Genomic DNA, 21,139 nt, shown 5'->3' with positions numbered 1-21,139 from the left:
TAAACGCACCCTTGTCCCAACACAATGCCTCCTCCTGAAGGCTGGAAGTCCCCTATGCATGGAGTTTACAACTCACAGTGGTTACAACATCCCAGGATTCTGTGATCGCCATTTGCAACCTACCCAGCTGGCATCCAACCGGCAAAGTTAATCTCTTAACTTTAAAGACATACAGATCTGTCTCCACAACTTCACAGCTTCTAGAGCAGGGGTGTCAGCCTGCGGGCCGGATGCATCACGTGGGAGCCGTGCCCACCCCATTGCCGGCAAGGGCAAAATCGGACCGATACATTGCACGACGTCACGTGACGTCACGAGTTTGACATGCCTGTTCTAGAGGCAGGTTGTTCCACTGGTTAACTGTTCTAATGATCTTGTTGAGTGCTTGGTGATCTATGAGCTCACTGGTTTTCTTGCAGACATTCCCCATTACCCACCTTCACCACTGAAGACAAACCGCCAAGCTCAGAGAGCATCAAGGACTCTATTGTTCAACGCTAAGGTACAAATACCCACCTTTATTGGTTTCAATTGCCATTAGAAATTGGTGTCATGGATACACCTCCAGACTCCTTCCGGACACGAGTTCGGAGGAAGATGAGCCGGTCCTGGCATCCCTGGAAAGTGAGTACAAAGGTGCGTGGAGACAGGGAGCAGAGGGCTTCCAGCTCAATGGAGCAGCTACAGCTGGAATGACCGGATGGGCAGCAGGCTGAGCCTGAGCAGATGGAGCTGTGGCACATAGCTGACTCAGGAATTCTGGGAGTTGAAGTCCACGAGTCATAAAAGAGACAAGGTTGCCTACCCCTGACTTAGAGGCTTCAGGTGAAGAATGGGAGCAGCTACCTGTGGTCAGGAGGATGAGGAGATGGAGTCCACCCTCCTCCTGATTCAAGGATGTGCAGAACGGAGAGGCGACAGGAACAAGCAGTCGGCCAGATTATTCGTGAGGCGACAGCCTCGCCCACTGTGAAGGGCCGTACTGGCGTTACTTATTTAATCCTGCCCAAAGAGATGGGCATTGCTGGAACATATCCAGTTTCCTTGCTCTGTGTTCCTGCTTCTCATGTGTGCCCTTGAACCCATGTTTGAATTTTGGACTGATGTCTGGACTGAGTATTGTGCTTTGCTTCTAGCCAGGAACTTTTGCGTCGCTACGTGCAATTGCTCAAGTCTTGCTAAGCTCGGTGACTGAACGTGCTCTTCGTGTCAGCTATTTTAGAACTGCCCGGGTGGGATGGGGTTGAATAAAGATCTTTAACTGACTGTAGTATGTGTGAATGAGCAGGGCAGCACAACTGGGGACAGGCGTCTATCTGAAAGTGGGACGTCACTACAAACGGAGAGAAGAAACTATCCCTCCCCCCATTTCAGACTACCTTTTCCTGATCTTCAGAATAAGAGAGAAAAGATCAGTAAGAGCACTTATACAAGAAGGCAAAAGAAATATCAATGGACCTATGTTTAGAACCAAATAATTTATTATTGTTCACTGAAACAAAGTGATATTTTTTAAAGAATGTTAATACGGGAGTCCTTGATTAGTCTTTTTTTTTAATGTATTCATAAGGTAGCAAACCCTTCCCCAATCTGTGTCGTTCGCTCACATTATTTGTCTGAAGTATTTGGAAACGAGGCAGTCGGTAAGGCAAACGCTTAAAATATGTAAAAAGGCTCTGTGGAGTTTGTCCCTGTGGTTAAAAAGGAAAACGGAGCCACCAAAAAGGACTTTTCAATTCTTCCGCAAGACACCAACTGCGCCGTCTGACTTGGGATCTCTTAGTATCGTCCTCTCTAATCTTCTTTTTGGGGTGTTCGTAATAAGCACAAGGCTGGCCTGGCTCCTGCTTATTTTACCAGTTTAAGCTTTGGTGAATTCTGTGGAACAGTTGTGGGTTTTCAAGAGGTCTTCTAAGTAAGCCAACGTTCCCGTTTTCACTGGGTAGCCTTCAGATGCTTCCTCCAACCTTCGCACATGCTCAATGGCCCTTTCCAGGATTTTGTCTCTTTCAGGAATGGTCTCTCCTATTCCAGCTTCCTCACCTACAGTTCCTGATTTCATATACTGCAGCATATAAACCCGAATTATTTCTCCCTGCTCTATCAAGGTCCTCCTGATGTCTGGTAGGTCAGTCTCCTCAGCCAGACTCAGCAGATGTAGCAGAGCGTGACACAGTTGTATTCGGAGGCTAGCGCTGTATTTGAACTCTAAGAAGTCTTCGGCGTTTTCACTCCGCTGCAAAGCGGTCACCAGCGCCTCCCAAATCTGGGAAAACTGCTTGGGAGTCCCATAATGCCTCCTCTCAGAGGGCACGGAGAGAGCTGCAGCTGACTTGATGCGGACTTTAAAATTCTTGCAGGACTTGACCGCAGATGTGAGGGCATCATAGGCTTTGCCGGTCCAAGGGGCTTCTCCTAAAGAATTCAAAATAGGTAAAATATATATATATATTTTTTGTTGTTGTTAATTGCGAAGTCGTGTCCGACCCATCGCGACCCCATGAACAACGTTCCTCCAGGTCTTCCTGTCCTCTATCATCTTCTGGAGTCCATTTAAGTTCACCCCTACTGCTTCAGTGACTCCATCCAGCCATCTCATTCTCTGTCGTCCCCTTCTTCTCTTGCCCTCAATCTCAATCTATTTTTTTAAACCAGGCTTATTAGGAAGCCAACAATTGCTCCTCAATTCCTCCAATGAGATTTATGATATTTTTTGTTAGTTTCCAACAAAAATCAATGGGTTTGCTTAACGACCACAGCATTTGTTTTAAGGATCACTGCATTCATTTAACAACTGTGAAAGCTGGAAATTTACTTCCGGTCACATGGGTTCCTTGACTTACGACCATAACAACCTACAACTGTTCTTCAAATTATGGTCGTAAGTTGAGGACTACCTGTAGGTTCCAGCTATTACAGTTAAATCCATGGGTGAGCTTTCTCCAGGAATTTGGGCAGCGTCTGTGGAAAGCAGGACAAGATGTCCCTCTCGGTCTGGTCCAGCTGCCTCTCTGCATAATTCTGCACCCCACCGTCTGTACACAACCAGAAATTACGGCCAGTTGACACAACAAGATGGGAGGAGAAGTTGGCGTTGATAAAAAGCTGGGGAGGGGGGCATTTCTGTATTTACCCACATAGTAGGGCTGTAGTATTAGTATTTATCATTATTTTTCTTACTCTCCCCTTATTGATAATACAGGTAGTCCCCGACTTACAACAACTGACCCCAAAATTGATGTTGCTAAGCGAGAAGGTTGTTAAATGAGTTTTGTCCCATTTTACAACTTCTTTTTTACCATAGTTGTTAAGTTAGCAACACAGTTGTTAGGTGAATCTGGCTTCCCCGTTGACTTTGCTTGTCAGAAGATTGCAAAAGGGGATCACGTGACCCCGGGACACTGCAACCGTCGTAAATATGAGTCCATCGCCAAGCATCTGAATTTTGATCATGTGACCACGGGGATGCTGCAATGGTCGTAAGTGTGAAAAATGGTCATAAGTCACTTTTTTCAGCGCTGTTGTAATTTTGAAAGGTCACTAAATGAACTGTTACAAGTCGAGAACTACCTGTGTTACTATGATTATCATCATTCTGTTGCTTTTGCATGCAGACTGAGAGCTTCTACGCTGGAGACAAATCCCTTGTGTGTCTAAACTATACTTGGCCAAGTGAACTATTCAATCCAACGGCGCCTAGAGCAGTGTTTCTCAACCTTGACAATTTTAAGGCATGTGGACTTCAACTCCCAGAATTCCACAGCCAGCATTGCTGGCTGTGGAATTCTGGGAGTTGAAGTCCACATGCCTTAAAATTGTCAAGGTTGAGAAATACTGGCCTAGAGACAGGCTGCTGTTTTTACTTACCCAAGGGCAAGGCGGGGTTTTTAAACACGTTTCCGAAGGCATAGCAGGCGTTCCAACGCACTTTCATCGTGGCCTCGCTCTGCACCGTCGAAGTCAGAGCGTGGATGGATTCCTGGATGGGTTGGAGGAATCTGGGACTGGCGACGTGGGACGGCTGGAGAAAATGAAGGAGGTTCCCCAGGGCTCGGACAGCGTTGCTCTTGACCTAAAAGAGAGATTGAAAAAGTCTGTGGCTTGCACTGTAAAAACTAGAGCTGTTCCTGCGTTCCAAGTACTGAACAATGTCAGGAATCCATCTTGCTCTGTATTCCAGCCTTTCGGCCTCTGAGCCAGTAGGATGGACTGGGTCAGGGGTAGGCAACCTTGGCTCTTTTATGACTCGTGCACTTCAACTCCCAGAATTCCTGAGCCAGCCATGCTGAGGGGAAAGGGAAAGATTTCCAAACTGAGCCATGCTGGCTCAGGAATTTTTGGACTTGAAGTCCATGAGTCATAAAAGAGCCAAGGTTGCCTACCTCTGGACTGGGTCTTCCTGAGGACAAGCCATCCACTTCCTTTCCTGCAAGCTAAGAGTGTATAAAAATTGGATTGGGGTGATATCTATGGAGGTTCTCAGTCATCCAGGTCATGGTTGTCCCAAAGGTGCTTTTTAAAGAGGCAACTGGATGATGTCTTCAAACAAAACTCAAGCTCAATAGCAGTAACTGTGAGAGGGACCTCGGAGTCCTAGTAGGCAATCACCTAAATATGAGCCAGCAGTGTGCTGCAGCTGCCAAAAAGGCCAACACAGTGCTAGGCTGCATTAACAGAGGGACAGAATCAAGATCACGTGAAGTATTAATGCCACTCTACAATGCCTTGGTAAGGCCACACTTGGAATCCTGCATCCAGTTTTGGTCACCACGATGTAAAAAAGATGTTGAGACTCTAGAAAGAGTACAGAGAAGAGCAACAAAGATGATTAGGGGACTGGAGGCTAAAACATATAAGGAACGGTTGCGAGAATTGGGTATGTCTAGTTTAACGAAGAGAAGGACAAGGGGGGACATGATAGCAGTGTTCTAATATCTCAGGGGCTGCCCCAAAGAAGAAGGAATCAAGCTATTTTCCAAAGCACCTGAAGGCAGGACAAGAAGCAACGGGTGGAAACTAATCAAGAAGAGAAGCAACGTAGAACTAAGGAGAAATTTTCTGAGAATTAGAACAAATAATCCGTGGAAAAACCTGCCTCCAGAAGGAGTGAATGCTCCAACACTGGACGTTTTTAAGAAGAGACTGGACAGCCATTTGTCCGAAATGGTGTAGGGTTTCCTGCCTGAGCAGGGGGTTGGACTAGATGACCTCCAAGGTCCCTTCCAACTTTACTACTACTACTACTACTACTATTATTATCGATCATTATTATTATTATTATTATTATTATTATTATAAAACCAAGAAAGTCCAGTTGCCTCTTGAAAAAGCACCTTTGGGACAATTGGGATAATGTTTATTCCGGACTGAACAGCATGGTGGCCTGCTAGTAAAGACGCTTGCCTTCCACTCGGAAGGTTGAGAGTTCAATCCAAGGTAGCAGCAGACATTTCTCTCCTAGGGCACAAAGAAAAAATACAGTAGTGGCCAAAATTGTGAAAACCTTTTGGGAAAAGATGTACAGTAGAAATGCCACCTTTGGTTAAATTTCCACCAATTTTTCTTCTAATTTCTTTATAACTGTAGCCTTGTTCACTTAATAATGCTATTTTACGTAGCTTTCTGGGCAACCAGTCAACTCTTTGCACCATTACTTTAATTTTATTACGTTTTACAAGCTCACTCAATGCAAGAACACAAAAAAAACCCAACCAACTTGATAGCAATCATATAACACACTGACAAATGTCATCCTCTCAGCTTCAATACAGGACATCAATAACCGAATCCTACTGTGATCTGATTGGCTCATTGCCAAAACAAGATGACACCTGATTGGCTCTCTAAACACTCATGGTTACAATCAGAGGAAGGAAAGCTCCCTGAGATCAACCTAAGCAAGTTGTGCTTCCTTTTTCCGGTTACTTGGCTATAACCTTTCATAGAATACGGTACAGATAATTGAACAAACTTTGTTGCATTACATTCTTGATTAAATTATCTTTCCATTGATATATAATTTTATGGTACTACTCCCCCCAAAAAAGTGGTCTTGTTAGCCATCAAACCTCAAATGTACACTTTTCCCAAAAGGTTTCCACAATTTTGGCCACTACTGTATCTGCTGCCAACTCTGTGTAGGTGTCAGGAAGGGCATCTGTCCAGTAAATGCTCAGCTCCATCCAGTCGCCGCCAACTCTATCCCAAATTAAGGGACAGCAGGGTCATAAAAAGGGAGATGTCTACTTTTGACTACTGGATTTGGTTTATTTACAGAAGCGTTTTGACGTCTCTGTCTTGCTTTTCTTATATCCTGAAGCGACATTCTGCATCCTATAGATAGAAAACCAGTAAATTATCTACTTGATATAAGCTTGGTCTACTGGTTAAGGCACCAGGCGAGAAAGCAGGAGATTGTGAGTTTTGGGTCCTGCCTTAATCATGAAAGCTGGCTGGGTGACGTTGGGTCAGTTTTTTTCTCTTAGCCCAATTCACCTCACAGGGTTGTTGTGGGGACAAATAGGAGGAGGAAGGTGTGCTGGATACGTTTGAATTATTTGTAAAAATAATAAAGACAGGAAAGAAGGAAATAAACCGATGCTATTGTAACATTCCATTGTTTGTTTTTAATTCGTGTTTCTTTTCTCTCAGAGATGCTTTCACATTAGGAATTTGTATTTTTGTCTCTATTTTATGAGACAAAAATACAAATACAAATCATACTGCAAACACTGTCCTGAGAAGGCTGTACGGATGACACACAAATACTTTAAAAAATGCTGCAAACACAGCCCCCTGTGGTGAAGAATAGTAAAAATGCAGTTGTCAAGCTTCAAATTCCCTTGAAAAGAACCAGCCTGTTAGGTTAATTGTGTGCTATCAATTCATTTTCAATTCCTAGCAACCACATAGATATATTTTCTCCATGAGCCTGTTGAATAAACGGTAAAAAAAAAAATCATTGTGTTACAGGGAATTGTATACTATCTATTGATATTTCTCTATTTGACTGATTGATTTTTATCCTGCCTTTATTGCTTACTTACTCAAGGTGGCAAACATGCCTAAAACGCCTGCCTCCTCCTATTTTCCCCACAAGAACAACAACCCTGTGACGTGGGTTGGGCTGAGGACGAGGAACTCTTCCTCGTCCTCCAGAAAATGGCTTCAACTGTTTTTCAAGGCAAGACTTGACTCCTGCTGATTTCAAATTAGTCACTCAGGCGTCAAATTTAGTCAAAGGGCAACCATTACCTTTTGACTCCCTTCCTTTGAATTATTTTCCATTCCAGCTGCCCTTTCTAACAAATTAATTAAGAACTGGGGCACAAGTTTACTTTATAAGTAACTCAAGATGGCAAACATGCCTAAAATGCCTTCCTCCTCCTATTTTCCCCACAACAACCCTGTGAGGTGGGTTGAGCTGAGAGGGAGTAACTGGCCCAAAGTCACCCAGCTGGTTTTCATGCCTAAGGCGGGACTAGAACTCACAATCTCCTGGTTTTTAAGTCACCCAGCCGGTTTTCATGCCTAAGGCAGGACTAGAACTCACAATTGCCTGGTTTCTAAGTCACCCAGCTGGTTTTCATGCCTAAGGCAGGACTAGAACTCACAAATCGCCTGGTTTCTAAGTCAGCATCTTACCTATTACACCAAACTAGCTCTGAAGTCAGAAAACCCACAATAGATCCATTTTCAAATGAAAGTCTTCCCCATTTAAATAAGTAACTCTGACTTTTCTGCCCTTCACAGATTAGTCCATCTCACCACATTATTTGTTCTGACTGGATCCCTTGGTGTTGATCTTGGCACTTTCCCACTTATATGTAGCCTGACAAACTTCGCCTGCCAAACTGTCCAATTTCAGCTGTGCCTCCATTGCTGCCTACGTACAAGCACACAGGCACAAATCTGAAGATACTTGCCTTATCTTTGTCTTTCGATGCCTCAGTTGCTGATCGTAACATTTTCAGAAGTAATAAGTCTGAGAACTCATCCTGGAAGCTTTGTCCCATTAGTTCCCTGTTTCCCACCAAACAAAAACAAAGAAATCAGAAACTGTTCCAGATGGATCAAAAATACCAACAAATTCAATACCCACACAGGGGTCCATTTTAACACAGTCCCTGCAATTTATTCCTTTTGTATCTTTCATTGTTTTTAAAGAGGGCTTGATTTGAAGAGATTAGGCTGTTTTTTAAATAACGAGTTCATATCTGAGAAAACATTAGAAAAATGTGGCATTATGAGTGAGGTGGGCAATCTCTAACTCTGATAAATAAAGTGGCTTGGAGTTTTTATTCTCTTTCCTCTGTCCCTTTCAGCATACAATTGGATTAGATATAGTATTCATTTGAAAATGGCCTCTCGGAGTTCATTCCCTTCCTTCAGGATGCTTCTGTGTGTTTTTCTTTCAATAATACCAAAATTATGTAAGCCACCGAGAGTTGTTTTGATTATGGCCAAATACAATATTTTAATAGCTGAAAAATGAAGCTGCAGTTCCAAAAATTCAGGTATCCTTTGACAATTTGGATAAATACAAAATCTCAAAACACAGGCTTAGGGGTCTAGACCAGCGGTCCCAAACCTTTTGGGCGTCAGGGATCAATTCTGTGGAGGGCAGTTTTTCCACAGACTCTGTGTGTGTGTGTGTGTGTGTGTGTGTGTGTGTGTGTGTGTGTGTGTGTGTGTTTGCATGCTGCCTGGATCTCATGCCTGCGCAGATGGAGCTTCACTTGCTTGCATGGCCTGGTTCTGACCATGGACCACTGACAGTCTGTGAACCCGGGGTTGGGGACCCCTAATATAAACAGCACACAACTGAGGCAACCATCCACTAGTTCGGTGTTTTTTGAACTTGGTAACTTTAAGAGGTGTGGACTTCAATTCCCAGAATTCCCCAGCCAGCATTCTGGAAGTTGGGAGTCCACGTCTCTTAAAGTTGTCAAATTTGAAAAACATTGCTGTGTAACTTTATTCAATAAACATAAAACAAGAACCGATGTCTCTAGAACCTTTTTCACGATGGAATACTGTACTAACTTTCCGCCTTGGGCTTCAGAGAGTTGATTTATCTTAACATGGATTAAAAGGCACCACATACTGTCAGATTAAAAAAAAATTTCCAAGCCCTTTGAAACGTAAGTGGAATTTTTGAAGCTGCAGGATTGTTAAGAATTGAATAGATCAGGGGTAGGCAACCTTGGCTCTTTTATGACTCGTGGACTTCAACTCCCAGAATTCCTGAGCCAGCTCTGCTGAAGCTGAAGTCCACGAGTCATAAAAGAGCCAAGGTTGCCTACCCCTGGTATAGATAATCCTTGCTTACTGACCGCAATTTGGATCAGCAGCACAGTCGGTAGGTGCAAAAATCATGTGACTGCCTCACAATTTTACTTCCGCCTTCCATACCGCATAGTATTAATTCTGCTTGTTGCAAGTGAAAACGCACACCCGTTGCAAAGTGATCGTGTGACTGAGAGACTGCGACAGTCATAAATATGAGGATTGGTCACAATCCTTTTTAGCACTGCCATAACTTCGAACAGTTGCTGAACAAAGCAGTTGGTAAACGAGGATTAACTGTAATGCAAGGTTGCTTTTCTGTTTTGAATGCGTGCTCCTGGAACCTAGATTCAGCATTAAAGGAAGGAAATAAAATGTAAGAAGAAGTAATCCTAAGCCAGCAACCTACTTGTTGATGATCAGAGTGTCGGTCAGATTGCCCAAAGACCAAGCTGCTTTGGCACGGACATTCGGAGAACTATCACCGAGCGAATTCAGAATTGTGTTGGCCGTGTCAGCGACAAACATCACATCCTAAGATCAGATATTGGTCATTAATGTATTGCTATTTCTTCCCACATACTCTGCTACATATTTGTGCAATTTCTTCCTCGACACCATCAAAGTTGGAAGAATTTGCCTTTTCCTCTAAGGAAGCAATATTGTCTTAGACTTCTGCTCATCATCTTATTAATCTTTAATCACAGATGAGCTATATTCCAGAAGGGAGAAGTCCCCTGCAGATGCGCTCCAGCACGAGTCCAGAAGCTCGGTGACTGACCCAGGTTGGATCTTGCAACATTATCCTGGGATACGTATCATTTGCTTTCATTTGTGTCTCCAAACCCGTCTGATCCCCTGATTTTACAAGGACTTTGGAGTAAGTTTTCATTTCATAGTTTCACCGCTATTTAGAAGCAATTGCGGTTGAAGCAATTGCCTCAAGACACAAAATTTATTCATATCGCAATCTTCTCTTTGCATTAATTGCTTGTGTATATTTATTTATTTATTTATGAGACTTATATACCGCTTTAAGTGCAAGCACTCTCTAAGCGGTGTACACCAGTAAGCAATGTATATATATATTTACATTGCCCCCAACAATCTGGGTCCTCAGTTTACCTACCCCGGAAGGAGAGGGCTGAGTCAACCTTGAGCCGGTGAGATTTGAACCGCTGACCTGCTGAACACAGTCAGCTAAAGTGGCCTGCAGTACTGCACTCTAACTGCTGCGCCACCTCAGCTCATATTTGCTGGTGACCTTGTGATTCTACGCTGCTCTTCAGAACCAAACCCTATTTGACTCTCCTTTCTTGTTGATCACTTCCTTTTGTAACCAACCCCCAACCTCATTTCAATTTCAACTGTTGAGCTATTTAGTCTTGCATTTTTTCCCCAAGAGACAGACAAATGAACAGATAGATGGATAGACAGATGGACAATTCATTCATTTATTCATTCATTCACTCACTCACTCATTCATTCATATGAAGGCAAATATACGTGTCCCAGAATAATGTTGCAGGATCCAATCTAAGTCGGTCACCAGGACCAAAGGTTTAGTCTTCCAATCTTTTGGACTTGTGCTGGAGCCCATCTTCAGGGAACTTCTGTAGCAGAGTGTGTCCTTTGGACTGTTCTATGTGTAGTATTTATATGGTGCCTGGTTGTGTGTAGCTTTTTAGCTGTTTATTTATTTATTTATTTATGAGACTTATATACCGCTTTAAGTGCAAGCACTCTCTAAGCGGTGTACACCAGTAAGCAATGTATGTATATATTTACATTGCCCCCAACAATCTGGGTCCTCAGTTTACCTACCTCGGAAGGATGGAAGGCTGAGTCAACCTTGAGCCGGTGAGATTTGAACCGCTGACCTGCTGAACACAGTCAGCTAAAGTGGCCTGCAGTACTGCACTCTAACTGCTGCGCCACCTCGGTTGATTGGGTTGTTGAGCCAATGACTTAATAGCCAGCCATCAACACCCCAACCAACAACTAAAAAGCCACACACAACCAGGCACCGCATAAATACTACGCACAGAATAGCCCAAGGCACACGTTCTGGTGAGAAAGAGGTTCCTTCAGGATGGGCTCCAGCACCAATTCAAAATCTCTGGTCCCAGTGACCGACCCAGATTGGATCCTGCATTCATAGCTCTCTATAAGGCTGCCCAACTCAAGTGTGACTCTTGCTTACAGTGTAAAAATCAAGGTGATTGTGGATATGCATCTCTGTAGTTTATTCAAAAGTGGTTTGTCACTGCTTTCTGCTAATGTTTCAACTCCCCTATCTGGCCCACTGTCCTGGGATTCCCTAGTGCTTGCTAATTACTTTTGAGATCAACCAAGGTTGGTTAGATGCTGCCATCTGCTGAGGCAAGGGACCTCACTTGCATGCAGAGATTTAAATGTCTGGGATTTTTTTCCCCCCTGCTTTCGGACAGGACACATCATAGAACTCCCACTCTAATGATATTTCAGAAGTCCTAGCCCAGGGGGAGGCAACTTTGGCTCTTTTATGACTCGTGGACTTCAACTCCCAGAATTCCTCAGCCAGCATGGCTCAGCATGGCAACCTCTCCCTTTCTCCTCAGCATGGCTGGCTCAGGAATTCTGGGAGTTGAAATCCACGACTTATAAAGGAGCCAAGGTTGCCTACCCCTGTCCTAGCCGATTCTCTCAGACCCGTTGCTAAGGTAAATGCTGACGCCTTGGTGTTTTTTTTTCTTTTTTCACTATCGATTATCTTTTCCACAAAAGCCACAAGTGGCACAAAGAGCCATGGAAAGATACATGCTCGGCATCACAAGACAAGATAGAAAGACCTGCTTGTGGATTAGAGAACAAGCAAAAATGGAATGGAAATGGGCTGGTCACACAGCAAGAAGAACTGATGGCAGGTGGACCAAGGCCCTCATAGAATGGATCCCGCTTGATTAAAAAGCATCCACAAAAGAGACCTAAAACAAGATGGATCAACGATATCAACAAGTATTGTGGGTCCAATGGGCAAAAGAAAGCTCAGGACCATTGGAAACATGCAGAAGAGGCCTTTATCCTGAAGTGGGTGGACAATGGCTAAACTGACGATGATGATGATCTTTTCCAGACAAAAACAGGGGGGGGTTCTTGCTTAGTTGTCATGGAATACTTTACAGGATCTGTCTTTTTTGTAAGGGGGGCCGGATGTCAATGCTGCAAATATTGTATATTCTTGCTTTGACAATATGGAAAACTGTCTGGTATTTACTGGGTTAATACATAGCTTAGAGGGGGGGGGTAAAAAGCCCGGGAAAGAAAGAGGAAGTAAACTTTTGACCTTCACACTAATTGGATAATGTGACTTGGGACTGCAAGATAAGGGAGGGGTTTAGCAAGAAAAGTTTGATGCCAGCAAGAGGAAGTCAGATTCTGGCATCAAAACGTCCATGATGGTGACCGGCAATTTGTAGCTCTGTAATAAAGACTTTAGGAAACATGCCTGAAAGTTCTTTGAAGTGCTTCATTAGTCGGAACCCATGACATTAGTTTTATGTTTTTTCTAATTTTTAAGGAAGAGACACCTGGATTCAGGGCGCTCTAAAGTTATTATAGCTATTATTTAATTATCATAAATCATAAACCATGTGGCAAAGATTTTCTACGTGATGATTAGTATCTGGGAGAGCGAGGGGCTTTTGTGCAGAGGAAAAAAGCTGGCGGTAAGCATCGCTCTGATCTGAGAGCAGATCTTGTCAACTACTCTTTTACAAAACACTGAAGGTTTTCCCCAGCAGTACAAAACAAGATTCCTCCGTCTCCAGGCACAAGGCTGGTGGTGTTGGTTGAGGAAGTTTCATTCCAGAGCCAGATAAAGCAACACCCGAAGCAGTTCAAGTTCTTTACCTGACGGAGGCACGGGAAGACAATGTACACCCCGAGCGCCCGTGAAGCTGCGGCCTTCACCAGAGGATTCTCGCTGTGGCTGAGCCCAAGAAGGATCGTGATGCAGAGGATCTGCTTGTCGTCCTGCATCAACAACAGAAAGAAGCCAGTCCTTGAGCGCCGCAAAACGTAAACTCAATCTACTAACGTGTTTCACCTGGGGAGTAAATTAAAATGACCAATGTGGAAACTGCCCCAAAGGGGGGCAAAGCTCTGGCACAATGTCTAGGGAGAGACTCAGTCATCTGGGTCATGGTTGTCTCAAAGATGCTTTTTCATGGGGCAATTGGACTTTCTTGGTTTTTCTTTGAAGATGTTTCGCTTCTCATCCAAGAAGCTTCTTCAGCTCTGACTGAAAGGTGGGGAAGGGAAGGATTTATATTTGTTGCAGACATTCTAAAACAGACATGTCAAACACAAGGCCTGGGGGCCAGATGCGGCCCATGAAGTGGTTTCATGTGGCCAGCGAAGCCATCCTGGGAATAGTGAGGGAACAGCCCCCTCTGCCTTGGCCCTGGCCCAAGACAGCCGGGAGCCAATGTACAATCTTGTGGTGGCCATCTATGCTGAAACACATTCAGTCTTAGCTCCATTAGCCCCCCCCCCCGGCATGACCTGAGAGGAACGGTAGGCTCCTCCAGTGGACCATGCCTTGGCACTTGCCCCGGTCCCACCCCCTTCTGCCAGAGACCCTCAGATCTGTCCCACTCCTGCCCAGGCCCCCACAGGCCCCCTTGACACGAATGATGTAGAGCTGGCCACACCCACCCAGTAGGCCACACCGACTCCAGCCACACCCACCCAGTAGGCCATACCCACCCTGGCCACACCCATCTGGCCCCCTGAGGGCAACCGCAATGCTGATGTGGCCCTCAATGAAATTGAATTTGACATCCCTGTTCTAAAAGAAGGCAAATGACCAGTGGTCTGCAAGGAATATAAATTCTTCCCTTCCCCACCATCCAGTCAGAGCTGACGAAGCTTCTTGGATGAGAAATGAAACATCTTCAAAGAAAAACAAAAAAGTCCAGTTGCCTCATGAAAAAGCACTTTGGGACACTGGTACAATGTACCATTTCGGACAAATGGCTGTCCAGCCTCTCCTTAAAAACATCCAGTGTGGAGCACCCACAACTTCTGGAGGCAGGTTGTTCCACTGGTTAATTGTTCTGACTGTCAGGAAGTTTCTCCTTAGTTCTAGGTTGCTTCTCTCCTTGATGAGTTTCCATCCGTTGCTTCTTGTCCTGCCTTCAGGTGCTTTGGAGAATAGCTTGACCCTCTTCTTTTTGACAATCCCTGAGATATTGAAAGACTGCTATCATGTCCCCTCTCATCTTTCTCTTCATTAAACTAGACATACCCAATTCCAGCAACCGTTCCTTATATGTTGTAGCCTCCAGTCCCCTAATCATCTTTGTTGCTCTTCTCTGTGCTCTTTCTAGAGTCTCAACATCTTTTTTATATCGCGGTGACCAAAACTGGATGCAGTGTTCCAAGTGTGGCCTTACCAAGGCCTTGTAAAGTGGTATTAATACTTCACGTGATACCTTTTTAGAATGACTTACTGTCAGGTGCAAAGAACCAGGATTGTACCATCAGGTTGCAGTTAAGATGATTTCCTGCTCAAGCCTAGACACAAGAATCTAGTCAACTAAGGTTCAATGGGAGATTGGCACCCGAAAAGGGTCAACGGAATTTAAGAGGGTAGACTTAGACTATTTGTGGGAATGTAACGATTCTAAGCTTGTGACCTGCTTAACTACGCCCCCACCCTACCTCTGCCTGATCTTTGCTTACACTTACAGAGGAATAGGAGGGGAAGCCAGAAGCAGTATAATTCTTAACAGATGCACTGGTTCACAACATGAAATGACCATATGGCATTTTGCCAGCTTCGCAGTCTCAGCAAACAAAATCAAGCAACATTTACTTATGATTTTTCAAAATCTTGCATTTAGCAAAACAAGGACAAACACAGGCCCTAGCTATAGCAACAGCACTTAGACTTATATATCGCTTCACAGTGCTTCAGAGCCCTCTCTAAGCGGTTTACAGAGTCAGCCTATGACACCCCCCAGCAATCTGGGGGTCCTGATTTTACCGACCTCGGAAGGATGAAAGGCTGAGTCAACCTTGAGCTGCTCAGGATCGAACTGCTGGAGTGAGCAGTGAGTTAGCCTGCAGCACTGCATTCTAAGCACTGTGCCACCACAGCTCTTCTAGCCATGCACTTACGGAGAGACGGCTGAAGGCTTCTGGCAAAATAGAGGAGAGGGCGTCACAGGTGCTGGTCTGGAGAGTCGGGTGCTCATAGTTTTGGAGGGCAGCTGGTACTGGTCCATTTAGCATCCTTGTCCAGAATGTCACGACCTGGGCGGTTGAAAAGAAAATCCTTGCAGAGGATCATTCACAGAGAGACTGTGTTTTATGAATGAAGTTAAGGCAAGGGTTACTGTTTGTAAATACACATATCCTGCCATCGTTGATTTATTTTATTTATTAGATTTTTTATCCTACCTTTATTGTATTTAGAAATAACTCAAGGCAACAAATATATAACACTCCTTCCTCTTCTTATTTTCCCTACAACAACAACCCTGTGAGGTGGACTGGGCTGAGAGAGGAAGTGGCCCGTCACCTCTTCCTCTTTCTCCAGGAAATGGCTTCCATTGTTTTTCAAAGGCAAGACTTGATTCCTACTGATTTCAAATTAGTCAATTGGGCATCACTGGGAGAAAAGCAGGATTGTTACCCTTTTGACTTCCTTCCTTTGAATTATTTTCCATTCCAGCTGCCCTGACTAACAACCTAATTCTAACGAGTGAAGAACTGGGTCACAGGTTTACCCTATTTATCTTTCCTGCAGAATTTTAAGATAAGATAACCTTGACTGTCATTTCTTTTACTGTGGGCACAACGGCACACATCAAAAATGAAATTCAGTTGCTCGCTCTCAAAGTGAAACACATACATGACACACACCTAAACATACTATATACAACATACGTAGAGACCTACACCCTCACATATAAGTAACATATAAATATTAATCACTGTCCACCTTGAATACATAATGGAAGGAGGAAGCTTTAGAGTTCACAAGGTTGATACTGTATGGAACAAAACTGTGACTGAATCTGGATGTTCTGTTTCGGATACCACGGAGCCCCCTCCTCCCAGAAGGGAACAAGGAAAACAGGTCATGAAGAGGATGTGTAGCGTCCCAGACAATCCTGAGGACCCTGCTCAAGCAGCGCTTCTGTGCTATGTCCTGGATGGGAGGGAGGGAGCTGCCAATGATCTTTTCTGCTGTCCTCACCACTCTCTGCACAGCCTTCCTGTCCGAAGCAAGGATGCTTCCAAATCAGACTGTGATGCTGTATGACAGGATGCTCTCAATCGTCCCCCTGTAGAAAGTGGTCAGGACAGGGGAAGGAAGATGTGCTTTTCTCATGAGATGCAGAAAATGCAGGTGTCTCACTGTTGAGCGACCAAGCTCGTTAGCTGCACACCCAGGAATTTGATGCTTTTTATTTTATTTTATCCCTTCATTGTGGTTTACAGGGACCTCTTCACTATTGTGTGTTAATTCAGCTAACTTGAAAGCTTTTTCAACTGGAGATAGTGGGAAAATGTTTCAAATGCCAAGAAAAATAAAGCTGATTTCCTGGCTGTGGCAAATGAAGCAAAAGAAAAAATATATATCTGCAATCTACATATATGTTTGTAATATTTTAGATATTATATTTTGTATTTCGTATTTTTTATTTCTTGCGCCTTTTTAATCGAAATGTGATGTGAATGTGCTGTGCGATAAATAAATAATAAAGAAAAACTAAACAGGGGACAGAAAATACTGTACAATATCATAGCAGGACAATACACACCAAGTCAAGGGGTACCCGTTGATCTGCAACTAGGTCTGGCTTGTACTGTTGTATTATACCCACTCCAAGTTCATCCAGAAGCTTCCAGAAGCAAAAAAAGAAAGGAATATTAGAAAGGAATATTATGGATTTGCAAATGGAGATTCCATAAGGCAGGGGTCTTCAGACTTGGCTCTTTTATGACTTGTGAACTTCAACTCCCAGAATTCCTCAGCCAGTCATGCTGGCTGAGGAATTCTGGGAGTTGAAGTCCACAAGTCATAAAAGGGCCAAGTTTGAAGATCCCTGCCATAGGGAGACAGTTATACAGAGAGTCCTCAACTTACAACATTTGTCTAGAATCTGTTCAGAGTTAAGAAGGCATTAAAAAAAGGGAATTATGGTCAATCTTCGCACTTATGACGATTGCAGCATCCCCACAGTCACTTGATCAAAATTTGGGCATTTGGCAATCGACTTGTATTTATAACAGCTGCAGCATCCCGGGGTTGTGTGATTGCCATTTGCCACCTCTCCAGCTGGCTTCTGACAAGCAAAGTCAATGGGATAAGCCAGAGTCACTTAACAAGTGTATGATTCACTTAACAACTGCAGTGATTTGCTTAACAACCATGGCAACAAAGGTCATAAAATCTCATTTAACAGACACATTACTTAGCAAACAGAAATTCTTCTCCCAATTATGATCATAATTCAAGGACTACCTCTACTGGACCAGAACTAATATTGCAATAAATTACAATATGGTTTAGTCTGGATTAAGTTATTCAAGTGTGATTTATGTAGTAACTATAGCTTAACATGACTCTCATTACTGATAGGTTTTCCTTCTTTTCAGAATAAATCAAGGAAAAACAAATGAAATGAAACTGTTGGTGTCAGAATCCAATTATATTTCATCTTTAATTATCAAATATAGAAACTCCCAATTCTGCCTTCTCTGGATTCTGCCATAAGAGGGAGAGAAGGGGGAGAACAAAGGGGCTTTATGGCCCTCACTTCCTTCAGTATACTTCAAGGAGCTGAATGCTGAATGTGTGTTTATTGTAACCTCAAAGCGTTAGCACCAAAGAACCTTACCATAACAAAGAAGGGTATTTGCCTTTCATGTAGTTATCTGAAGTCTCCATCCAGACGGAAGAAAGAAAAAAGGGGGTGGAATTGTGATACCTGAAACTATCACTGGAAGGGGGGTTGATTGGGTGGGACTACTGGGGAACCCCTTAAAACCTTGAATGGGAGGGCTTGGACCCCAAGTCCTGTCTAGCACGCCTGCAACCACTTCTTCTTAATAAAGGATTCCTGTTGGAAGAATTATTCCAAGAGTTCTGTCTTCTTAAGATGCAAAGTGGGGTGGGTCCTTACATTAGACAGGACTTGCAAAATTAATCCACCTGGAAGGGAGACCCTTGCCGGGGGATTTTGCAAAAAATTTACCATGTCAGACAATGGAGCAAGAGAGGGGGAAAACTCCCTGGAAAGAGAGCCGCTGACCCAGTTAGAACCTTGCCAGATGTTGGGATCCGAGAGGTCAGATTCCTCAGGAGAAGAAGTGGTGGAGACACGGGACCACAAGCCTCGCTGGTCAATGGGCGTTGGAAAGAAAAGTGAGTGGGGAAAGGAATCAAGAAAGGTGATCCTGAGACGGGGGACCAAGCAACCAGAATGGAAGCAGGAGATGGAGAAATCCCTGCACGCAAGTGAAGAGGGAGGAAGCTGGGCACCATACTCAAACTGGATCCTAGAGAAAGCTATTGACCTGATGAAGAGAACTCTCAGCTCCCTAGGAGAGGAGAATCCTGAGCCCTATGGCCGCCCCAGCTCCTGGAGCCGCAAAGGAAGAAACACCGAGGGGGATGTGGAACCTGCAACCCCGGGGACAGCTACTGATCCAGTAGCCCCCACCCCCTACCGGACCACAGATGGCAACCTGGACGGAAGACATTACCACCAACAACGGAGGCACCGATCCATTCCAAGACGTCCACCGTTGGAGGTGAAATTCAAAGGGGAGCCAACACGCTTGGGGTTTTTCCTAACCCAAGTCCTCAGCTACATGGAGGAATACGGGCAGGACATTCCCAGTGACAAAGCCCACATCCGGATCGTGCAATCCACCCTGGATGGACCGGCTGCAGATTGGGTGGTGAACTTTCATGACTCCAATGCCCCACAATTTTTTTGTATGAATATTTAATTCCAGCATCTGAGTATAGTTTAGTAATTTAAATCACCAAATGGAGTCTCTGAATCCACAAAATAAGTAATTTTGAATCAAGCCATTCTTTAATGCAATGACACAACTAGATTGTTTTTTTTTAAAAAAAAATCATGTAAAGTTATGTTACTTTAAGGATTTCCTGTAAGAAACATTTTTATCAACAAGGAATCAATATTTCTATAAGCTAAATACCATTCTCCATAAAATAAACCCATATAAAACCAAAACAGTTATTTTCTCCAAAGCTTTAAATCACGATTGTCCAACTTTTTGGCTTGCCTGGGCCGCACTGAATGAAGAGAAATTGTCTTTGGCCGCATATAAAATATATAAGTTAGTTAATGCACTGTATATAAATAGATAATAAATAATAAGTAAATATATACATATATAATGTATATGTTTATTTTTAAAATATTTTATGATCTTTTGGGGCCATGTTATTAGTGGCCTGCAACATGAACACATCTGCATTAAATAGATATTAGTACTTACTTTTGCCCCATGGAGTTGAAGAGATGGATCCATTTCCTCCATGCATTTACAAGCCACTTCACCAAGTTCTAGTAAACAGCTTTGAGCAAGGATAAAATAACCCTTGACAAGCAGCGCTAAAACCTACAGTAGATTGAAGCCACAACGGGAAGGAAAGGGAAGAAACAAAATGGGAGTTTTAATATTCAATAGAAAACCTATCATATGACAGTGAACGTATCTAAATTGTTATTTAAATATTATTGCCAATAACAACTGTGATCAAAGAGGGCTGCCATTTTTTCATTTTATTTTCGTCATATATTCTTCTTTTTATTTTTAATTAATTTAATTTATTTTTAATTATATTTGTAAATAGTGCTCAGAGTTGTTTACACAAACTGGGCACCTATATAAACTGAATAAACTAAAAAAATAAAACAAAATACGAATTATAATTTTTGTCAGCTCTATGATTTGAAAAACTGAAATATACTAGCCAACATATTATAGGTGAACAGAGATACCGTCACTTCCTATGGGCTTTCAGATGAATTAATCTGCAAGCTGAACACTACTTAAGGATGCATCTCAAAGCAAGGTTCTAGTATCTAATGAAGGGGTAGGCAACCTTGGCTCTTTTATGACTCGTGGACTTCAACTCCCATAATTCCTGAGCCAGCCAAGCTCAGGAATTCTGAGAGTTGAAGTCCACGAGTCATAAAAGAGCCAAGGTTGCCTACCCCTGATCTAATGCATCATAAATTAAGTTAGGACAGTGAAGCTGTAGCTGTGCTGGGAATGGTTACTGCATCTCCTGAATAATTTTGGGAGAGCCACCCAGTCATTAGAAACTGAATAAATAAATTTATAGAGCTAATTAAACTGTCGACAAAATATAACTAAGTGGGAGTGCGGTGGCTCACATGGTGAAGACGCTGGGTAAACCATCAGCAAGCCCACATTCGAGGGCCGAGTCCTGCTGCATGACAGGGCGAGCTCCCATCACTCTCGCTCCAGCTCCTGCTGACCCACCAGTTTGAAAGTGGGTGACCGCAAGCAGATAGATGGGTACCACTTTGGTGGGCAACTTAACACAGGAACATGAAAGGAGCCCCTCCAACTGGGCATCCCCTGAGCAATGGTGATGTCACCAGCTAATTCTTTCACCCTCCAGAAGTGCCCTGGTGCTTCCGATACAAAAGCAGGTAAACGTAACTAAGCATCTTGACAACATACGTTCCAGTGGGCAACGTTCACTTTATTTATTATTTATTAAATTTATATGCCGCTCCCTTTCGCTAGCCACTAACTTCCTTAGTGCCCCAAAGTTTCTTTA

The 21,139-nt window shown here is 43.5% G+C and overlaps 1 protein-coding gene across 3 annotated transcripts in view; it reads right to left on the bottom strand.

Annotated features, from left to right (window-relative positions):
- Positions 1–1,463: 1,463 nt before the first annotated feature.
- HEATR6 (HEAT repeat containing 6) overlaps positions 1,464–21,139 on the bottom strand; it is a 43,832-nt gene continuing 24,156 nt past the window's right edge. For all 3 annotated transcript variants that reach the window (XM_039318808.1, XM_039318809.1, XM_039318810.1), the window contains 8 exons: positions 19,822–19,944; positions 17,106–17,186; positions 15,454–15,588; positions 13,180–13,302; positions 9,698–9,822; positions 7,926–8,022; positions 3,868–4,072; positions 1,464–2,415 (listed from right to left, as the gene is read on the bottom strand). In XM_039318808.1, coding sequence (XP_039174742.1) covers positions 1,862–2,415; positions 3,868–4,072; positions 7,926–8,022; positions 9,698–9,822; positions 13,180–13,302; positions 15,454–15,588; positions 17,106–17,186; positions 19,822–19,944 — 1,443 coding nt within the window. In that variant the 3' untranslated portion in view covers positions 1,464–1,861. The remainder of the gene's footprint in view (positions 2,416–3,867; positions 4,073–7,925; positions 8,023–9,697; positions 9,823–13,179; positions 13,303–15,453; positions 15,589–17,105; positions 17,187–19,821; positions 19,945–21,139) is intronic.

This window comes from Crotalus tigris, unplaced genomic scaffold, assembly GCF_016545835.1.
Source record: "Crotalus tigris isolate CLP2741 ecotype Arizona unplaced genomic scaffold, ASM1654583v1 scf7180000021566.449902, whole genome shotgun sequence".
Lineage (NCBI taxonomy): Eukaryota > Metazoa > Chordata > Lepidosauria > Squamata > Viperidae > Crotalus > Crotalus tigris.
This window is presented reverse-complemented; position numbering and strand designations above follow the sequence as displayed.